We start from the raw sequence: 23750 nt of genomic DNA on the forward strand, positions 1-23750 counted from the left end.
TTTGATAAAATATTTCGGAGGGGTTGGCAATATTTCGGTTGCCAAGGAACTGGAGAGAGCGTCTGTAAAGGGTCAATGCAACAGTGTACATTGATTCTTATGTAAATGTACTATATTTTATAAAGCAGCGTGAAAATATTCCTATTATTAAAATAATAATACATAATACTTAATACTTGATTTTAATCATAAAGTTATTTGTTTAAAATGTTTTGTAGGTCGGCGCTAAAGGTTACGAAAACATTTTAAAATATATAAAACATTTTGAAGGTAAGGTTGCTTAACACTTGAAATCCCCAATTTAATTATCAACCCGAAAAGAAGAAACGGCAAGATGGCGCCACACCGTAGTGACTATTAAATCCATCCCGGAATATCTCTACGAAGCCAACGTCACTTTATGACGTAAGCGGAGAGTAAAAGAATAGGTTGTGACGTAACCTTTCGCCGACGATTGCTATAGACAATAATTCCATATCTTCCACCTATACGAACTGAAAATTCGAGCTATTTTTAGAAATCATTTGGCGGCTAGGCCTCGGTAATTTTGATGTTATAACTATAATAATTTTATTTTGTCCTAAAGTTGTGGGATTTTTATTGTAATTTAAATCATTTTAAGACGACTTAGAAATTAGCGTATATAAATGCCGTAATAAAAAATAAAATGCAAAGGGCGCATTACGCAATTATATTATAAAACATTATTTAGTTATCTTATATGCATACCACAAGCGCATTTTTAGAATCCCAAAACTTGATCCCCAAAAATCGACCATTAAACGACCTTGGACCAACGCCTTTTGAAGTTATCTTAACCAGATTTATCCATAAATTCGGCTGAGAGTGTAAAATCCCGAGAATTTTTGTAACAACCAGGTTAAACCATTTCTATCCTTCGTATAGTCATGTCAATATTATCTGAAAAATGAAGACGTATGAGAATGTTAAATAGTGACCAGGACTTCGACTTTGTACCTTTCTCAATTTTCTCGAAACGAAATAAACAAACAAATACGGTTAAAATAAATAGGCCCAGAATGACGCTGTACGAAAACTTCTATCGTAGAGATAAAATGGCATCAGTCATGACGACATTTATGCCATTTTTCATTATGACATGATGATATAGAATTATGTAGTATTTTTAAGTCCATGGTTTATTATCTTAAACGGTGTAAAAAACAATTCCGCGCATAAAGTCGACGGGGTAATCGCTATAATTGATAAAAATTAAGCCAACCTCGTGTGTATATATAAACTTTTTGTTCTACTTAGACGGCGGCAGAGGGCTTTGGAATTCTTATGGGCCTAGTTTCTTCGAATCTTCTCACACTACATGGCGTCGAGGTTTCATCAGAGTAGACCTCCGCGTCCCAATATTGGATGCTAGCCAGTGTCGCTTTCTTGTGACTCAGTAGTCGAAGCATTCGTTTTCTCTTTACTATTTTTTAATAGATCAAATAGCTTATGAGGATTTCAAATTTGCGGGATGCCATATAAAAAAAATATTTTTACATTTTATTATTATTTAGTAAAACAACTATAAAGCTCCTCGACAAAACGTCTATCTTTCAGAACTCTATTAAGCACAATTAGCGGTGAAACCGTTCCCCCTTGGTTAATCCTCGGGGCAATTTCATTCTCTTTTCTAGCATGTGCCCTTGCTTCTTGAAAAACTGTACCCTAAAATTTGTAATTTGTATTAAATGTATTATTGCAATAAATTAGAAATATTTTTTAATTCACTATTTTATGTTAATTTTCTATAATCCCAATGCCCGAAGTATTAAGTTATTTTAAAAAAACGCATTTATCACGGTGGAACTATATCTTACCTACCGAAATTTCCAAAACTATCGCGAAAAATCCCAGCGTAAGGTTACAAAATTTTCAATTTTGCCGCGCAGGAACGATACCGAGCGAAATTAAAGCGCGCGGAGTGATACGGGTTTTCGCTCCCCGTAGAATCAGTTAGTAAACAAGCTCTCAGCTGTACGGGTTGTTTAAGGCTTAGGCTCGGATTTCTTATTTCTACGTGGTTTTTTCTCAGTTTATAGCCGTTGTTTTTTCGGGGAAAAGAGCTCAACTCTTTCCTTTTCGGGTTAATAACATGTAGGTGTTAATTAGGAGCCGAAATATTGGCTTAATTAACGGCGAAAGAAAATAGTCGCGTAGTGGACACACTTTTTCGGAAGTCGGTCGAGATCAATCCCGAGAGTCACCGACGGGCTTGCTAGGCCTAATCGCCGCCGACCAAAAGATGTCTCGTCGAGAACTTCTTCGTAGGTAGATAACTTGTGGTCATTTAACTGGCTCTTTTTAACGCGACAACGAGATGATTTGCCAAGCTTAGGCGAAAATTTTGCATCATGTCCAACGTATCGACAAATAGGTATGTCGTCTTTTTCTCGTATTATCTCCTCTCCTTCGAGTCGCTCCTCCGATTTCCTCTTTAAGGCTTTACGGCTAATTTTTACGATTTCGTCCGCATTCGCTGGGACGGCCATTATTATCCTTGTTGAAAGTTCCCGTACTTATGAAGTTATTGAAAGAGCCTCGTACTCATATTCATCCATATAATTGTTCCATCTATTAAAGTGGATTATTGTTTAATAATTGGAATTTTTTTAGTTAATTTGGACCTGTTTTTCGCTTCGAAACTTTGTATTTTCCTCAGCCACGTATACGAACGTTATAATGCCGAGGCCTATTGTATAACCCTTGTCACATTCTTTCTGCCAGACCTGTTTTTGTCATTTTTGTCGGGAATTTTCTGCCTTTTTCTAGGGGTAATTTCGCTTGTAAAATCTAGCTGAACTTAAATTTTTATTTTTTAAGTTGATTTCTCAGTTGACTTAAGTAATTTTTACCAAAGGCAACTATGCCTTCATTTAATTTAGGTTTATCTATGTGAAATTAGAACAAAATATTAATGTTTTCAAAAGTTATTTGTTTCTTTATTAAGAGTTATTTGTTTCTTTATTAAGAGTTATTTGTTTCTTTATTAAGAGTTATTTGTTTCTTTATTAAGAGTTATTTGTTTCTTTATTAAGAGTTATTTGTTTCTTTATTAAGAGTTATTTGTTTCTTTATTAAGAGTTATTTGTTTCTTTATTAAGAGTTATTTGTTTCTTTATTAAGAGTTATTTGTTTCTTTATTAAGAGTTATTTATTCTTTATTAAAGTTATTTAATTGTTTTACGTTTAAGTCTAACATTTTTATATTGGTTAACAACAGTTATCCGTCATTGATTATAACCAAGTTTTATCATTCAAAATTGGCAAAGACTGGTTTAAATTCCAACATAAAATCGACTTAAGTATCTATCTGGTTCTTCAGCCATGTTATTCCAACCAGTTCTTCAGGAGGGGGATGGAGGAAAGAACTAGGCCATAGATTTCATTAAGTAGGGTAACGCACAATAGTTTTCACAGATGGCAGCTCTGATCGAATGTAGTTGCCCTCCTACTTTTATGTGCCAATTGTTTTCTTGGCTATTGGGTAATTAGTAAATAGTAACAAATCTAAGAGTGCTACTTGTCAAATCTAACATTTTGGGTTGCGTTTAAAATCCCTTTCATGCTAATGAAGTCTTTTAGCATTAAACAACATTACACGCAACACAAATCAAATTCATTCGTAAGCTTTGCATTTCTGAAGCCTTGGGATGTAATTTACATATCACCAGTAGACATTGAATAAAAATTTTGAAGTATTATCCAATTTTATTTTTGCGTATCTAAATTTCAGATACGATATTCAGCTGTACAAACTTATCTTTTTGTCTGATAATAACCTCGCAAATTTTTAAAATGCGAAAGAAAATTGTACAGCTACACATTTTTATAGACCTAGCTCTAAATATTATTTTGTAAATTAGCTAAATGGTTGGGAGAAGGTTATTGAAAATGAGCCTTTTACATTCGTATCTATTGTTTAATAATTGTAATTGTGAATAACACCTGTCTTTTTCCCAATCAACAGGTGCCATATTGTATTTAAGATACACATACATTAAGAGATGCTCGGTACGCTGTTGTTAAGGCCTGTATCAGTTTCGGATAAGTTAGTCTCGAAGAAGCCAGGATATCTATATTCAAATTATACGCAAGCCGTAACCATTTAGTACCACAATAAATCATCAAAATGAAAAGGTACAGTAAGCAATTGTCCTAATATTGAAATGTAGTTCATTTGCTGGAGAATTAACGGAATTAAATAAAAAACCATATTGGAAATATGAATTAGTGCCCCAGTCCATCAAATTATTTAAATGAAAAGGCATTGTAATGATGGTACGCAGTTTTGATAAAATTGAAATTTTGCTCATATGCTAGAGAATTAGAGAAATTGTTTCCATTTATAAAACCTTATTGAAAATGTCAAGGAGTACATCAGTAAATTTAAGTTATTTGAAAGAAAAGGTAGTTAGGCAATTCTCATAAAATAGAGATGAGGATCATTTGCTAGAGAAGTAGTTATATTTATGCACTAAAAACTAAAGGTAATTATTTGAGGTATATTTAGCTCGCAATAGTCAAGGGTATTAAAATGAGACTGGTTTATCCCCTGCTGGGTATGCCTTAAGCGAGATACCTGCTTTTTTATTCTGGAAAAGTGTTGCGTAATTGGGTTGCACAAATAAAAAACATCGCGCGGTTGGAATAAGCTAGAATATATATTTTTCCAACCCATTGTTTGTCAAATGTCTGAGGGGCTGGGCCCTTTTGTTAGAAATACGAAGCAGCGTGGAATTTGATCAGCTGTGTTTTTAATATCGACAGGTCCTGATCACGCTTTCTCAAGGACCTTCGCTCGACTGTTTTACGGGCCGTTTATTTCTAATAGTTAAACCAAATAGTGTATACTTGGGGACAATCTTTGGTTAAACTGTTGTTTGCGGAAATTTCAATGGTTTTGAATAATTGTTTGTCTTAACCGTTCGTAAAAAACCTAAGTTGACGGTTCTCCCAGCCATATCAAAAACAATTTTTTTTTCCACAACACACAATGAGTATTACATATTAATAACCCAAGGATGCGTACTTGGTAAACTTCCATATTTTTTTCTGGTACGGGGATAAAGCGTAAACAATTACTTCAACCATTTTTTCCTCATGAAAGAGTATAATAATAAGCAATTTAAACTTTTCGTAGCCCTTACATTAAATAGTAATTACGCTATTTCCCAAATTGATATATTAGATGAGATTAAGCACGCAATGAGCTTGACGTAATTAAGGTTATTTGTAAGAAATTTCACGCTAAAAACAAACTGCAGAGAAATCGGACACCGTCGACTGTTTTTTTGTACGGGCTCAAATCTTTCTATTGATATTAATTTAAAGTCCAAAGGGCGTGTTAATAAAGGCTAAGTACAATGAAACGCCTGAGAAGCACGAGTAGAGTGATAAACTGAAATATACTAAAACCCAGGGTGATCGCACTTGTATTTTAGAATTTTTCCTATAATTTCACTACACTAATTTCATATTTTTCTTATATTTGTGGAATTTTTCGGGCTTCACCTGTTAGAAGTATATTATTTGATATAAAAATTTACAAAGTTAGAAAGAGGTTTATAAATCTTTGCTCGCTCAACCAATTATCAAATCGCCCTTAAAATACACGGATTTTCACTTCAAAAGTACCTAAAACCTACATTTTCCAGTAATGTTAATGAAATTTATCATATATTTTCATTTATTTTGCACAAAATATCTCTTACAAAATCCCAAATTTCTGTGATTAACGGGAAATACTTTGCATATGCTTATTTCGTTGTTCAAAACTTGTCAAGGCCTAATAAAAGGAATTTGGAAACTGAGCACCCACCAGATCCTCGAAATATCTAAAAATCCCTATTTATAACCCATTTTTAATATGCCCATGGTACCTAGAATTCCTGGGAAAGTCAGGGAATTTGAATATTGGTATAGAAATCAGGGAATTTGAATATTGGTATAGAAATCAGGGAATTTGAATATTGGTATAGAAATCAGGGAATTTGAATATTGGTATAGAAATCAGGGAATTTGAATATTGGTATAGAAATCACGGAATTTGAATATTGGTGTAGAAATCAGAGAATTTGAATATTGGTATAGAAATCAGAATTTGAATATTGGTATAGAAATCAGAATTTTAAAAATTAGTATAAATCAAGGAAATGTCAGGCAATTTAATTTCAGTTGCAAATAGGAAACTTTTACCAAAATAAAAGTTAAAAAATACAAAATCTAGGCACAAAATAAGTCCGGGAAAAGTCAGGGAATTTGATTGTGAAAAATCTGTAGCAACCATCGGCTCCAAATATTTTTATACTTCTATTTAAGGGTAGTTAACAAAATAGTTAAAATTCAGCACCAAAGTTAGTTTTTGAGATAATTAACTTTTTTTTGATTCGATAATTGAAAACAAATTAGTTTTGGGTATAATTTAGGCCTAATTGAAATAAAGATTTCATTTTATTGGTTCCTATTTTCCCCTATTTTTTTATCGTCAATAGTCCTTTTCCCCCTCTATTTTCCGAATTTCGATGTTGAAAAAAATTGAACGTGAAAACAATCAGAAACCAGTCGTTTTTGTGTAATCTTTAATATATCTGGTACAATAGCGTAGGTCAAAAATAAATGAACACCATTATCAGATGAAACTTAAATTGCCTCGGAAAGGCTAAGGTTTAATCATAATTAACATTTCAAATTATTCAAGAGATTTGAGTTTCAAACAATGCGCGACCAGCTTACATGGTTTTTATATATGAAGTTCGTGGTGGACTATCCGATGGCTGACACGTACATATCTTTATTGAATTATTTGTTCGGGCTTTATCTTTCCCAATAAACCCGTATAAAATGTATTTCGTAATATTTTGACAAGCAGGCTGGCTCGATTTACCGACTCCCGGAGAGAGATGTCATTGATTAAAACCTTTTTCGTCGATATTTTCTCGAATTTGCATCGCGCGATTTGACACGTACAATACACTTCGAATTGAAACCGCGGTAGCGTCAGGGGGACGTCGGGTAACCGCCGGTGATATTTTGGGGTCTATATTGACGTAGATTTCAATAATTTTCTCCTTCCGTTGTCGATTTGAACTCTGGGCTTGATTGCTACATAGCGCGCGTACACTAACTTGAGAGAGATAAAGGTGTTGTTTCTAAGCGTCCTTGGAGCCGCGGCGTGGTCTCATCTTGCGGATGAGAAGCACCGCCTCCCACACCAGCTTTCTACTTGCCCTTTATGATTCTCTCTCTGCCTTTACGTTGTCTTTATACAGGGTTAAAGCGTCTCTCCGCGCGTATATAGTATCAATATTTTGCCAGCATATACGAGACGGGAATTTCAAGAATCGATATCGGAGAAGGCTAACCTGTTGTTAGCTACGCTCTAAAGCCTTAATAACGTTGCTTTTTTGTCACGTTTCGAAAAAAGGGTTAAAACTTATAATTGAGTTAGGTATTCGCGTCATTGTCGATTAAATTGAAGCGAAAAGTCTGGTTTTTTTCCATACTTGACGATAATGAGAGTTTGGTACATTTTTATCAGGGTTGTCCAGATGAAACCTCTTTTTAGTTTAAGGCCATAATTTATTGATGTTTGAAATGTATTTTTCTACAATAACGTCAAATTACTTTATTTAAAACGTTAAACGAATTAAATATAGAGGTAGTAAGTAAAGGTTGAAACACGAAAACAAGAGGGTAGAGATAATTAATAATAACATATGTAACATAATTACTCGTAAGTATGCCACTGCACCTTTATTCCATTCAAAAAAATCTTGACTAACGGTTTGTTTCACCGCGAACCAGTAAAAAGGTGGACTACGTTAGATTTTAACCTTTTTATTCATTCCACCAGCGTTAGTAAAACTCATACCAAGCCTAGAAGAGTTAGGCCGAGGCTCAAGAGAATTTGCAAAGTTCCAACCTTGTAGATGCCCCAGAAAAGCTCAACCTGAAGTTCCAACTATTTTTTCCAATAAACCTGCTTCTTTTATTTGATAATGCAAATTTATTTTAGAACCTGAGTCCCAGAAATCTTCATTAATTGCATTATATTGTAGTTCATTGTAGCTCCTAAGCCTTGGTTGTTCAAACAGGTTTGTTTACCAAAAAATGGCCGTCGGTTTATCAGACGTAGAGCTAATTGCGCTACGGCATAATCGGCAATTGAGAGTCGATGACGTCAAATATTAAGTAAGCTACGGATGACGCAATATCTGTGAAACAAACCGTTAGTGAAGAAATAGAGCTAGAGGCATACGTATGAGTTATTATGTTACATATGATAATAATAATAAGCTAGGCTAATATCCAAGGCACACCGTAGGGTTATATTCCGAAGAAGCGTAGTGGAAAGCCCATTCATTATTTTGTTTTCGAGATTTTGGATCCTAATCAGATAATCTTAATTTCGGTATTTTTAAATTTATTACTAGACCTCGTAATAATTTTCTTTCAAATTTTCTATTTGGAAAATATTTCCTGAAAAAGTGTACTCAACCTCTACACATTTTTAATGTCAAATTACTAATTTGATCTAATTTGTCACCATGCGTTCGTCGATAAATATAAATAGTCTTTTATAAATTTTTGTAAGGTTAACTTTTATTTTAATTTAATCGCGCGTTAAAAGATCAATTAGATGAATGGTTGATATGCTGGAAACGAATTGAAAGTTTAGATTCAGCTGACTAAAGTTTAATCTAACCCAGAATGTGTTTATTTATACTTTGGAAGACTATGTTGAAATGATTCTCGAGCATTATGCTCGAATTTTCCCTCGGAACGAGACACCGGGCTGATTTGATTTTCGTTTCGGGTGATGGAGCTTGCTTTTAGAGTATGAGGCCGATTGGGAGCAACTCTCAAACAAGTATAAATAAATACTTTTTGTCCTTGATATAGCGTTATCGTTATTCAACCTGTAATAAATCAGTTATATAATTAAGTTAATAAATATCGTTTAGTTCGTAAGAATGGTAGTAAGCTGGATAACGTTTAACTCTGGCTTTAAACTGGGTTGCCACACGTCAGGGCATTTAAAAATGGGATTAAGAAGTCAGGGAATTTAAAAATGGGCCTAAAAAGTCGGAATTTAAAAAGGGCCTAAAAAGTTGAGGGAAAAGTCAGGGAATTTAAAAATGGACCTATACAGTCTGGGAAAAGTCAGGGAATTTAGAAATGGGCCTAAAAGGTTGGGGGAAAAGTCAGGGAATTTAAAAATGGACCTATAAAGTCTGGGAAAAGTCAGGGAATTTAAAAATGGGCCTAAAAAGTCGGGGAATTTAAAAGGCCTAAAAAGTCAGGGAACTTAAAAATGGGCCTAAAAAGTCGGGGAAAAGTCAGGTAATTTGAAAATGGGCTTTAAACGTCGGAAATTTTAAGAATTTGTAAAAATTCAAGGAAAAGTCAGGGAATTCAATTTTATCTTGGCACTTTTTGAGGGTAATTTTATTCTAGATCTATGACAATTTCTGTGATTATCATTTATTTCCACGAAAGTGTAGCTTATTTTTTCAACAATGCAATAACCTTTTTACTGAATTATAAATCCATTTAAATTTATTAACTTCTGATAAAAGTGAAATATAAAATAAAACTTGACTTAAAAAAATCGGGGGAAATATCTTAAAATGGTCAGGGCAAACAGGGAATTTTAATATTTTATGACAACCCTGTCAAAGTATTAGGCTATTCTGAGGAGTGAAATTCTGATATATTCCGCGATGTCATAATGCCTAACGACATTAAAACCATTGATGACGTCATTATTCCGAACTAGATGAAATAAAAGTAAATTGGTTTACAGTATCCCCCCCCCCCCATGTTTGCCTTACAGTTGGATAACTTTGTATCCAGCTATTACAGTGAGATGAAAATTTGGTTTCTTGGGTAAATTTGGGTGTGGCATCCACTGGGTGATGGCCGAATTATTCAAAAAAATTCCTTCAACTGATAAAATATTTTTTTGGGGGGAGGGGGGAGGGGCATTAGACCTGTATAGTGAACTGAACAAATGTATTACCATCCCGACAAAATTCACGAATTATATATTTAATTTACGTTTGTCAGCTCATGTATCGATTTATTTAATATTGTGCAATTTCGTAAAAATTTGCTTTAAATTTCCATATAAATATGTTTTGACCAACTGGCAACTTCACTAAAATAAGAGCTAAAGTAAAAATATTAAATTCTAATAAAAAAATATGAAGTTCTAAAATGACAAATTTTGGCCATTAAAAAGATCAGGGAAAATTTATAAATTGATCAGGTAATTTGAAACTGAAATTTTGGTATCAAAGTAATTCCAATTTTACTTTTTCGTTTTTATCCGCAGCAAACATGTAACAAGCTATAATTTTTTCGTAGGAGCTTTTTTTATAGTTAAAGGAAATAGTTTAAAATTTAAAAGGCGAATTAAGCGTCATATCGCTTTAACTTGTTTAACTTAATTTCATATAGATAACCTTAAAAGTGATATATGCTTTATATGTTATATTATATTTGTGAAAAGAAACAAATTTGTTACGAGCGTGAATCTTGCTATACAAGCAAATACAAATTAAATTGTCCTTATGTTTACACGTCTTATAATTGATTGATGTCGCTTGATATTATGAGCGTACTTCATTGGCTGCAGAGTTTGATTAGTATGTGGAACATTTTAAGATATTTCGAAGTATATAAATATCGTAGAATGTCCTTGTACTAAGCTCCGTTTATTTTCTTCACTTTTGTAGATTCATTTTCGAATATCAATAATGTTTCTGTAAAATAAATTAAAAAAACAAAGAAATAAAAAAATGTTGCTGTTGCGTCATAAGACAGATCTTTATTAGTACACTCTTAGCACGCGCTCGCACCCTTGTGAAAGTAAGAGACGGTGACGATTTTGTTCAAAGTCGGGCGTAATGTAGACCTATATGAGGTATGCAATTTCCCAAAAGGAGACGTTGCACTCACTACCCATTCGATTTGCCATGGCAACCGAAAATGTTTTTGACCACTTAAAACAAGAATAAGATTTTTTCCTTATTTTAACCCAAAAATGTTCCAATTTACCCAAACTTGATGAAATTTACCTAAATGTGGTCCAAATTACAAATTGCGTGATTTTCAAATTTAAAAAAAAAATCCGTGATTTTTTTAAATGGAGATTTTTTGTTTTTAGTGATCAAAAACATTTTCGGTTGCCATGGCAAATCGAATGGGTAGTGCAACGTCTCCGTTTGGGAAATTTCATATCTCATATAGGTCTACATTACGCCCAACTTTGAACAAAATCGGCAATAAACACCTCGGGTACTCTCCTTGTAAGTTATAGAAAGAACTACTTCTTTTTATAACGCATTCTATAAAGAAATTGTAATTTTATTTTATTATTTTAAGTTTTGAATTCTGAACGGCGGATTTACTAATTTTAATTACTGGGAAAGACCAATTTCCGCGGTAGTATTTTCGCAATTCTAATGTTAGATAATTGAGTTGATATCAGAAGTGTTGTTTTTGTCATTTTAAACAATAGCAATCGGAATAATCGGGCTTGATACGAAAAGTGGTGTCTTCCATTTGAAAACCAGTGAAGGTTTTAGCTCTTCAGTTCCGTTCGTAACCGTGCTTCACTCGTTCCTCAGATATCTAATTCTGCCGGTTATTCACGCTGTTAACTCCTGATAGGTTTTACGAGGCGAGTCAGTAGAAGTAGAAAAAACCGTTTCTTTATCGGTGACTGCGTAGATTCCGAAATAGATTCGGAGGTTGTTTTGTAGGTCAAGAACCTTATATATTTTTCCCATTCGAATAATTTTGGGAAACAGTCGCCCGGGATTTTCGTTGTACGGCTATTAATAATTCTTAAACCCTCAAAGCGGGTTTTACTTTATTTCTTCGTGTCAAAAACCAATAGGGGTTCTCGTGCCTTATTAATTTTAGTCCCCGTCGTCAGTCGCGACTCCCGCCTGTCACCCTTCCCCGCCTTTCGCCGCCGAAAAGGAATACGTCACGGAGTCGAGTAAAACGTCGAGCTTGAAAAGAACGCGAATTAAAGAAAAACATACGGGTCTCGAAAGGTTTCCTTTCACGTTCGCACCACGCGGATCACGTCTTCGCCTATTTATGCGAAGGTTGGACCAACAAATTGCCTATTTCACATTCCAACTTCAAGAAAACCGAATTATTTTAATCTCCAAAAAACCGATAGAAAGATAAAAAGCAGTGACGTCATTTTGTTATTACGTCATCGTGTTTTTCGGTTTATTAGTCGACTGAAATGAGCGTGGAAAATCAATAGTAAATCTTAATTTCTTGATGTTATTCCGCCATCTAGTGAATTATCTTCAAACATAACGTATAGGTGGTAGTCAGGAGAAATTTAGAAAAGATGGCGGCTATAGATAGTTCAAAGGCAGGGTTGGGATAGGGGACAGGGTGGATGACGTTAGCCTTCAACCATGGATAGTAGATTTTAGAGGATCGGTAAAAAGCCTGGTTTTTAGCCCCCGTAAGTCGATCACACTAAGGGAGTCGGCCAAGGGTATTTGAAAAAAAAACAAGTATCGCTAAGAGTGGACGATACGGTTCGAAAAAAGAAAAAAGATAAACACGAATTACATTTTTACGCCAAAAGCTATTTTTTCACGTCTTTATAGATTAAATATGATATACTAAATATCAGTTTATAGTTTTTATTGAATTAAAAAACCAAAATTAAAAATTACTAAAATATAAAGCGCAAAAAATTACGTAACAATATCAACCGCATTAGATTGCCATTTTGAAATTTTAAGATCGCGTGGTACAAACGACCTTGCAAGACTCCCTCGGTGTCTCTCGGGCTGATTGATACGCGGGGAGAAATAAAATGCACTGTGGAAGGGTATCGAAAACCTGTCCTCTTAATTTACTGTCCATGCTTCAACTATGGTGATGCCGACGTCACCAGAATACCCCCTAAAAACATTTAATAAAAATAATTATCGAAATAAGTTCCATCGCAAGATGCGCACTAAACTTTCGCGCTAATGTGTGTCGTAGTGAGAACTTAACTTAGCTGGTGAAGACGATTTTCGCGTCTTTTCTAAAGAAATAAGAGTGCTATTCTCCAACGAAGTTTTCGTCATTTCTCGGGAGATAAAGGGGTTTGGTGGGAAAAAATTGTTTACGGAATTTTCTGGTTTCATTTCAATGAAAGTGAGGCGGCGTAGAAATAGGTCAATGGGTCGCGGGCCTAAATAACGACGTTCGAAACGCGTCGGGGTTCGACATCGCTCGCTACACCGTTGATTTTAACCTCAATCGGATTTCGCGCGCTGTAACAGCCCCACTACTTTATTCGCTCCCCTCATTGTCTCTTCTCTCAGGGCTGCGGCTGAATTATATCCCTACAAACCCTACTAAGATTCCTAGAAATACTAGCGGAACGATCCCGTACGACCAAATTTACTTATAGGGAGTATAAAGTTAACATTTTTATGGCGGATCACCTAATTTCGTTATTTTGAAATCGATGTTTGAATTTTGAGGGTCTGGTTACGTAATCACGGGTTTTGGGATGGCCGGAATGTATGGCAGAGTCACGTGACGAAAGTACGAAAACTACCCGAATATTCATACGATTCGGTGAACTTTTAACAGAAGTCAAAGCGGTTGCCACAGAACCTGTAATTCCTGGAAAAGTCAGGTTATTTTAGAAATTAGTCGAAAAGTCGGGTTATTTTAGAAATTAGTCTAAAACTCGGGGAAAAGTCGGGTTATTTTAGTAATTAGTCTAAAACTCAGGGAATAGTCGGGTTATTTTAGAAATTAGTCTAAAAGTCGGGTTATTTTAGAAATTAGTCTAAAACTCGGGGAAAAGTCTGGTTATTTTAGAAATTAGTCTAAAACTCGTGGAATTTAATTTCCTTTGCCAATAGGAAACATTTAAAAAAAATATGTTAATAAATACAAAATCTGATCACAAAATAAATTAGGGAAAATCGCCGGAGATGGTCAGTTAAAACTTGGAAAATTCAGGGAATTTGAATAAAAAAAGTACCGTAATTTGAAGGAAAAAATCTATATGGGTAATTACAAGAAAAACCCACCGAATTGATAATGTTCGACCACTCTCCCGAACAGACTCTGAATAAAAAAGCGACTGTATATTTCTCATTGAATATTTTGATCATTTTCGGAGTGTAACGATGGCCCTAATGGTTCGATGTCTGGGCTGGGTGTGGGCCGCTTTAAAGTCCCGTAGACGTAAGGAGGAGGGGGGGGCGCGTTAGGCCCCGGGGGCGCCGCGGAGTGGCACGTGTGTCCCATTTAGGGGAGAAGCGAGAACCTTCTACGCGAGGCCTCCAGCCAAGGCACCCGAAGACGCCGGTTCCTTGACATTGGCCCGGACAACACGCGAGAAAGGAATTGGCGACGATTTTTTTTGCGAGACCCTTTTTCGGTTTCGGTAATAAACGATAGTAATTATATAGCGCTTGATTTACGGCACATAAATCTTCTAAAAAGCTATTCGGTTTCTCTCTCGCTAGCGTATCGAGTTTCGAGTCTTTTTTTTTCTATTTCGTTAAATTTGTATTTATATTGAAGAAATATCTATGCTTTAGTTTATGGATTAACGCGCTGACCCTTTTGACTAACTTGTTTGGAACTATGTAAAAATTTCGGGATGATTTCATAAATATAAAACTGATTATGAAATTTTGGTAGGGGCTAAAATAAGGATTTTTTAAAACTACCCAAACTAAACATAATTACAATGACGAATATTTTAACAAAATTATGAGAGCCAAAAATTGGCTGCGTTTGTCGACATCTCCCATACTTTGCGATAAATAGCACTGCCCAAATCCGATTTTAGAACTGCCCACTATTTAAGGCCCTAAATTTTGGTATCGGTTTTTTGCCTGTTTAATTCGGATTTTTGAGATGATTAACGTGCACAAACTTTATTAATATTATTTTAAGATTTTTTTATCCTGTGTATTGTAAGGTACCTTAAAGATCAAATATTTATTGTTTAATGTGATAATCATAAGTTAGTTTTTCTGCCCAACCGACAAAGTTCATCACTCGGAACTAGTCCTTATGCATTGAGTTTGCAAGTTTTCTCCCCACTGGGTTTTACCCGAGTTCTTCGGTTTCCCCTTTCCATAATTACTTATAGATGTTTACGGTTATAGTGAGTGTAGGCAGCTGTTGGCTCGCGTGGCATGGAGGGCTTTCCACCACCCTCCTACGCGTTGTAACCCGGCCACCTATTTAAAGGCATCAAAAAGTCGCTATAGATGACTTGGGCCTAAGGTGGTGCCTTGGTGATTATCTTTCTAGTATATAGTTTAGGAAATGTATTTTTAAATTATAGTCAGGGAAAGTTTCAATTAAATTATAGTCAGGGAAAGTTTCAATTAAATTATAGTCTGGGAAAGTTTCAATTAAATTATAGTCTGGGAAAGTTTCAATTAAATTATAGTCTGGGAAAGTTTCAATTAAATTATAGTCTGGGAAAGTTTCAATTAAATTATAGTCTGGGAAAGTTTCAATTAAATTATAGTCTGGGAAAGTTTCAATTAAATTATAGTCTGGGAAAGTTTCAATTAAATTATAGTCTGGGAAAGTTTCAATTAAATTATAGTCTGGGAAAGTTTCAATTAAATTATAGTCTGGGAAAGTTTCAATTAAATTATAGTCTGGGAAAGTTTCAATTAAATTATAGTCTGGGAAAGTTTCAATTAAAATAATTACGTTAATTTAAGATTATCGTTTGGTTAATTAAACACATATGAAAGAGCAATAGCTATAGCAATTGATCTCGCCATTAGCATAATTTGTATAATAATTAATCGACATCAACTAATTGAATCTTTTCTTAAATAATAATAATAATAATAATAATAATAATAATAATAATAATCAGCTAAGCTAACACCCAAGGCACCACCTTAGGCCCAAGTCATCTAGCGAGTTTTAATATCTTTAAATCAGGTGGCCGGGTTACAATGTGGCAAGCCCTTCGTGCCAACTACCTACGCGTATTATTACCGTTAACCTCAAGTTTTTAACAACTGGTTTGAATAGAGCCGCTACCGATTCGGCGTTTACTGATTGTAGTTTTAATTTATGTAGATAGTTTAGTTATATTTCCCCAATTAATTTTCTTATTCGATATTCCAAAACAATATTTAACAAAAGCCTTTTTATTCCGCGATAAATTAAATTCATTATATGAAACGATTCGTTGCTTGCTCGTAGCGTCATAGACATAATACCTCGTACCTTAATTTAATGTCAGAGATCACGAGGCAAAACACGATCCTACGATGCAAATCCTCACGTGATCACCTTGGGCGTCTTAATGTCATGGCCGACTTACCTTGGCAACGGAAACAGGCCACACCCACGAGCCAGCTTCGATTTTCGTAGTAAGTTCTGGGCTCTTACAATTTTGTAAAGATTCGAAACGTTTCCTCAACAAGTTACTTTGATTGTACTAAAGTAAAATAGACCATCCGCAAATATTGTGTACTTGAAAATTATGCTAACAAACTAAATTTATATAAAAGATCTTGCTTTTTTAACAATATTTACAGTATAATCCATTTAACGTGTTGATCAAACCAGATACCTTAAATATATCAACCAATTTCATGGCTAATACTTGGTTACATTTTCTGAAATCGGTTACTAAAAGTTAATATTTTTCTAATTTGGCTACTAAAAGTTTCTATTTTGAAATTTATTAGGTTATTTCTACGAAAAAATATTTTACCATATTTAATTTTAGTACTGCCCATAGAAATCAGAAACGCCGTCTTTTAGCCATATCCCTTATTCGTAACGAAGGTAGGCTCTCGGGCGTTTGCAGGTCATCGGGGGAAAATAAGTTTCGAGATTCGTTATAAATGTCAATGGCTCTAGTATGTGTCACGTAGGAGAGAGAGTAACCTACTGCTGCCAAGTACCGGTGTCTATGATGGGCTTGACTAGTGCACGAAGTGAAAGAGCCCTCGTACATCTGTTATTGCACAAAACCCCTGGAATATCGAATGAAGTAGCTTAATTTTTGCGTATTCCGTAACGCAAATTTGGTCTTCGGCTAAACCGTTATGAGTAATTTTATCGTAATTTTGGTAATAAAGTTAAGCCCTACAATATATTGTGTTCCTTAATTTAATTCACCAATTATAATTATGCTTCAATGTATTTGTGGAAATGTACAAAAGTGGGCTGTCATGCATTATCAATTCTGAAAAAAACTTATTAAATTTAATAAATTAATCGGGGCAAGATAAAGGCATATAACGTTAAATAAATTAATAAAAAAATCAAAGCAATAAAAATCGAATGATATCAAATAAATGGATTTTTTAGATTTAAAAACAATCAAATAATAAACACTCCTCGCGGTAGAAGGCGTTTATGGTGCCTAAATCCGCAATATTATATTTTTTAACGCAAATATCTTACGAATAACCTTAATTAAGCCATATTATGTTAAAAAATGAGTGAAAAAATTTGCCCTAAAATTTAAGTTATTTAAAAAGAAATCCATTGATTTAAGCCAACGGCGGAAAATATTTTTTTAATAATTTTAAGCAAAACCTGAACAAACCAAATGTTTAAATAATACTTAAACAGAATGAAGGTGAAATTTTCGTCAATGTGGCAAAACGTACAGAAGTAAATTGTGCCCGAAAATAAATACAAAAAATAAGACTTAAATTAAATTTTCAAATTCGATTGAAATGAAATTACAAATTACCAACATGAGTGTGTACTTAATAATTAGTTAAAAATTGGATATAAATTCTGATAATTTTCGAACGAAACTTGTAGGTTAGTTTTGGGAAGTTAATCCCCCTTCTCCCTATTAGCGACCCCCGTTGCCTACGCTTTTATGCCCCCCCTGTGAACCGACTGGTTCTGGCCCCCTTCGCGTATCTCCCAAAAACATCTGGTCGCGCGAATCACAAGTCCCCCCAGTGGTACTACACCGTGCAAAGAGAAAAAAAATAAGATTTTGCCTCTCGCGGTTAATTGTTCCGTTAGCCTCCCCATCAACACCATTCACAAAAAGAAAGATATTTTATTTATTTTTTAATAAATGCGTTTCTTTTATGTTTTCTTCTGGCCCTGTGACTCCTTTTAAACTGCCTCCTACCGAATCCCCCCCCCCCCATCCTTACGTCTTCATCTGTCAGTTGTCGCTCTTACAATTTCCCGCCCTGCAACGGGGGGGGGGGGAGGGTGAATATCAGACTATCAAAAGATGGATACTCCGGGATGAAAGTCGATCATCATCTTTGCGCAAACGGTTGTTGAACTTTCCTCTCTGTGTTTCTCCCGCAGCTCCTCGCTCCACTTACGGCTCGCACCTTCTTTCGGTCGTCTTCTCCGCGCTGTTTCGCCCTCCCCCGCCGCCTTCTGTGCATCCCCCTGCCGGGTCGCTTCTCTCTTTCTTCGGGGGTGGGCACGTTGCGCTCTTTTTGGAGCCGTTTGGGAATCGTTGAGTTGAGCCGTGATGAACGCTAAAGTGAGTTCAGTCGCGCTCAACTGAAAATATCCCGTCATTACAGGGTTGCCAAGGTATCTGGAATTTCTGGAAAAGTCGGGGAATTTGAGTATGGGTATAAAAATAATTGAAAAGTCGGGTAATTTTAAAATTAGTCTAAAAACCCGGGAAATGTCAGGAAATTTAATTTCGGTTACAATAGGAAACTTTTTCTAAAATATAGGTTAAAAAATAAAAATCTTGGCACAAAATAAGTCGGGGGAAATCTCCAGAGATGGTCAGGGAAAACCTGAAGTCAGGGAAATTGATAATGAAAAAATGTGACAACCCTGTATTAGGTTGTTGATTAAAAAAGGGGAAAATACCAAAGGTTTCGTATTCACGAGGGAAATGTGCGATGGCTGAGAACTTGTGTGTTGAAAATATGAGTAAACCTTGGAATAGCCCAACAATCAGCGTGCCATTACGCCATATATTCTTATGAAACCCGTTATTTAGCTGTTAACGAGAGGCGATTGAGAGCGCTAAATATTCGGTAGGTTATATGGGCCGCAGCCTCTTTCTTTTTAAGTGAGCCGCGCTTAAATATGAGCTTATCTGTCGGTCAAATATTGAAGAGATTGAATATTTCTAGGCTACAATTAATTTGCCTTAACTCTATCAGGGTTGCCACGGTACCTGGAATTCCTGGAAAAGTCAGGGAATTTGAATATGGGTCTAAAAATCAGGGAATTTTAAAAATTAGTCTAAAAATCAGGGAAATGTCAGGGAATTTATTTGTGGTTGCAAATAGAAAACTTAGTAAAATATAGGTGAAGAATTACAAAATTTTGGCACAAAAAAAGTCAGGGAAAGTCTGGAAAAGTCAGGGAATTTGATTGTAAAAAAATGTACTTGAGTTCTCTTTGCTGTTACTTATTTTCATAAAAGATATTCGTAAAAATCATATAGCTTAATGTTTTTAAATGGTTCTCTTAATTTAACGCGTATTGAGTCTTATTTCAAGTTAGAACGAGCGCTTTGTGAGCTGAGCCCGATTTGTGTTAAAGAAAATGTCCAACCTCTCTCTCTCCGGCTGGTCGGGGGAGATTTCTTCGTGACTTTTATAACGCTGCGCGCGGTTTGTTTCATTCGAAGCATTCGACACCATTCTTAGCTAACCTAGGCTTATACCAGTACTGACGAGTGAAATTGGGACGATATACTGTTATCATCCGGATAAATTGTTTCCGCTTGTCATTGCCGCGCGACTAAGTCGACGGTTCGGGGTGAACTGAATTAACACGCTGAAACAAAAACTCGGTGTTGAAAAAGGGCCGACAAAAATATTAGTTTAGTCTGTTTCGTTGGCCGCCGCGAAAGGGAAAAATATATGGCGTTCTCTCTCTTCTTAGGACCCCCCCCCCCTGCCCTGCCGGCCCCCCTGCTGAAAATCAATACCAGGATTTAGATCCTTTCTTTTCCACCGCGTAAAAAAAATCCCCGAAACTTGGAAACTCATTTCGTGGAAAGTTACTGTTTAATGTAGTGTGATGTGTCGTTGACGCCACCGACGACTTTCATCCGTGTGTGGATGTATTGATATTTTTTTTTATATATATACGGGGCAGACTGTTTAGTTTTCGTTTTATACAAAATAAAATATTATTCTTGCGGGTGGATTTGTCCTATAAAATATGCTTCTTTAAGGGCGTCTATTCACGAAGGGTGCCAAATTTAAGATTTTATACTTATTATAAATGAAGGTTTTTTTTTGTAATTTTTCTTTACGCGATTATTTTTAACATGAAAGCTGGCGAATTAAAATAATGTATATCAATTTGACGATTTCAGATCAACACTAACGGATTTAACTCTACATGGTTAGTATAATCCGCGAAAATATTGTCAAAAATGTGATACGGAGAACCTTTTTGGGTTACTGAGAAAGTACGAGTCTACTTTTCTTGGTCTTCTAGCGCAGCGGTTCCCAATTTTGTTTTGCTATGGAACCCTAAATTATCCACCTAATTCTGGCGGAACCCCACTCAATTGTTTTACTTATCTTAAAAGACTCTTGACACAAACAAATATGGCTGGACTGTGATATCTCGGAACCCCTGTGACCTTTTGAGAACCGCAGTTCTAGCGTGATCTCCTACTACTCCTCCTTCAAACGCAAACCCTCATTTTTTTCCAATTGTATGGCGTCATCTAGTATAGGTCGTAAGAACGTTTTATTTTATTCTTCTGTATTGTATTTTACAGATAAGTTCGATTTAATTCTTAATTTATTTCGTTCATCTATAAGTAAGTTGAATTCAGCCATTCAATATAAGAAAATATTTTTTAAACAAAGTCCCCGACAGATGGCGTTACTTTATCAATTTGAATTGCATTGTTTCTGTAAACGGGTCGACTCGTACGTTCTCAGTAACCTAAATAGGTTCTTTTCTCTGTGCTATAGTTTTCATTTCGAAATAAAAATAAAAAAATCAGCTAGGCTAATACCCAAGGCACCACCCTAGGCCTAAGTCATCGAGCATCACAAACTCATGCGTGATCTTGGGAGGTCAAAAACAAAGCACGTTTTGTTTCGCAAATTGTGAAAAAGCGACCGAATTGAATTGGTTTTTATAGAATGTATATCAAAAATGTATTTATAATTGGTGACGCTATCCCCCCCCCCCTCCTTTCTTAGCGAGGGAAAACAGGACCATGATGCCCGCGAATAGCCTCGACAGTATTAATCCATTCGTGATACAACGTACATGTTTTAATTTCTGAGGATTAAATTTAAGTCACCGAAAAATAACACTTTATTACCATTGCAGCTAGGAGCAACAAACACAGCACCCCACAAGGAGAACGCAACCCGTCAAAAGTCGTGCATTTTCTCGCTTACAGTGTTCATTGGTTAGACGCTTTAGCGGCTGCTGCCGTAGGAAGGGGAAAATTCTGAAATTGTCTTCCCCCCGCCCGTAAAACGTTCAGCGTAAAGATTCGTCCAATGAAATTTGTACACATCACTGCGTTAACGTGTTTAAAAGCTAGCCGCGTTCTCCTTGTGTGTTTGTTGCTCCTAGATTGAAGTAACCTTCTATTGAAACAAAGTCATTCTACCAGAGTATAAATAAATTCAATGTTGAAATCCCCCCCTGCTCGAAGGGTAAACTCCCTCCCCCGAGAAGAAAAATAAAATCAGCCCTATGTCTCATTGGTTCCCTGAAACTTACGATTTTATTGATATTTTATCCATTTTAAGTCCCGCCACTCACAATGTCAGTGAAATTGCTGGATTTAGCTATAGAGTAATTTCAGCTCGTAGCTTTGGCTATGGCCGCCATCGTGCGCGGGTTTTTTCTCTATGTGAAAAAGCATGGATGACGTCGTGTCACGTGAGACTAAAATTACTGAATAGGATAAATTCTTATACCAAGTCATTCTAGTCTATACTTTTGTTATTGTCGACATGGTTAGCTACTAGTATATATTGGTGATAAAATGGTAAAATTTTGTTTTTTTAAGTGAAAATCAATGATTTCACTAAAAATTGATTGTTTTTAAATGCATAAAGTTAGTAAATGAAATAGCATATATAGTGCTATAAAATCCTATAATTTCGAAAAAATATCATGTAAAGTCCTACATTTCTAGAAATATAATCCTATTTTTAAAAAATTTTGAGTGGGGGCGGGTCATTCCACGCGACTGAAGCTCACGCCGGTAACGTATTTCCTTCCCCCACCGCTCTCGTGCCGGGGGAAATATTTGACCATGACGGCCGCGAACATAGTCATTATTTTTAAATAATTTCAACCAAGAATTTAAGTCATTGAATATTGAACGCCTACAGCGGGTAAAATTTCTCGAATAACGATTTCACGTTGCGAAGTCAACCTGACCTAATTAAGTTTATTTGAATGAAATTCCACATTGCAAATGAAGACACCGCCGGGTCAATTTCACATTTTTATCGTTAAAGAAAATTCGCACGTTTCGGTCGGGAGTGGAGCGAACCGATTAGACGGCTCATTTCCTGGGTCCATAGCGAACTGGCTCTCTGGAAAGTTTACTTCAACTCTGTTATAAATGGGTCTCGTATGGCGTGAGATGACCAATTATTACAAGCTTGCCGGCCTCATTGAAAGTCTTTTGTGTGGTCAAGCACGCGCCAAAATGATGGACTTAAATGGTCTTTCCAACTTTTTACGCCTCCGCAGGGTCGTTTTTATATTGGTCGTCCACCCGACGAACTGCCTCGCGAAATGTAGACGATATTTTGGATCGTCAAAGTTAGAAATAACCCTTTTTTAGCGCATTCCCTGGAAGAGAAATCTTATCTGGGGTTATTAAGAAAGAGATATACATTTTATATATCCGAGGCTTACTGGAAAATATATATTTTTTGGCCTGGGTTAAAGGTTATCTCGGCCATATAGCTGACCGTTTTTGTTAATAGCAGCTGGCCACGTTGCCTTGGTGATACGCTTTTATATTGATTTTTAGGAACGGAGTTTTTAATTTTTTGTTTTGGCCGATATAATATTTCATAGATGGCGCTTGGCTTCATTTTTAGGTTACATTCGACGGTTTGCTTTTAATTCGATTAAATTGTCGATAAAAATTGACAAATACGTGTCTAAAGAAAAGTGGAAAGTCGTGTATATTTTGAAATGGCTTTTGCATTTTAAGCGTTTTTTCCGGGTTAATTTATGTTAATGTTTGCCTTTGTCCAGGTGCAAATATGTTGATTTTAAAGCGGATGAACTGGGCTTGATATTTTTTATCATTTATAAACCTAAATAAATATTTACATGGTTCAAGGAAAACTACCACCGTTTTACTGTCGATTATAACTAAAACCTTTTTTATTTCTATTAAAAATCAAAGGGCTGGTTGATATAAAATATTTTTGTGGTTTAATTGAAATTAATGAAGAATAATTAGATTTTGCAACTATTGCAATTCAAAGCACACCAAATAAAATAATTAATAGATCTAATTTACACATTTTAGATTACGTTACGGATACAAGAAAATTATCAAGTAATAAAAAAGTTATTTAAAAACTAAGAAATTCAATATGAATTACTTTAATTATGCTTTTAACCCTGGCAAGACAGCACTGAAATTAAACAATTTTAAGATGACGTTAATTAACAGATTTACTGCTCTTGGAATACTCTCAGTTAAAAATTAGAGTACTCCGCTAGCGCCAAGGTTTAAAAACTGAAAATGGAAAAAA

General features: G+C 35.3%; 1 protein-coding gene across 2 annotated transcripts in view; it reads left to right on the plus strand.

Moving 5' to 3' along the window:
• The first annotated feature begins 1292 nt into the window (after nt 1–1292).
• LOC149947314 (uncharacterized) overlaps nt 1293–23750 on the plus strand; it is a 60365-nt gene continuing 37907 nt past the window's right edge. The window contains exons 1-2 of one of the 2 annotated variants that reach the window (XM_090172957.1): nt 1293–2395; nt 3989–4158. In XM_090172957.1, the coding sequence (XP_090029083.1) occupies nt 4151–4158 (8 nt within the window). In that variant the 5' untranslated portion in view covers nt 1293–2395; nt 3989–4150. The remainder of the gene's footprint in view (nt 2396–3988; nt 4159–23750) is intronic. The other variant, XM_090172956.1, reaches the window with a different exon arrangement.

This window comes from Leiobunum rupestre, chromosome 4 (assembly GCF_980474605.1).
Source record: "Leiobunum rupestre chromosome 4, qqLeiRupe1.1.hap1, whole genome shotgun sequence".
NCBI classification, from domain to species: domain Eukaryota; kingdom Metazoa; phylum Arthropoda; class Arachnida; order Opiliones; family Sclerosomatidae; genus Leiobunum; species Leiobunum rupestre.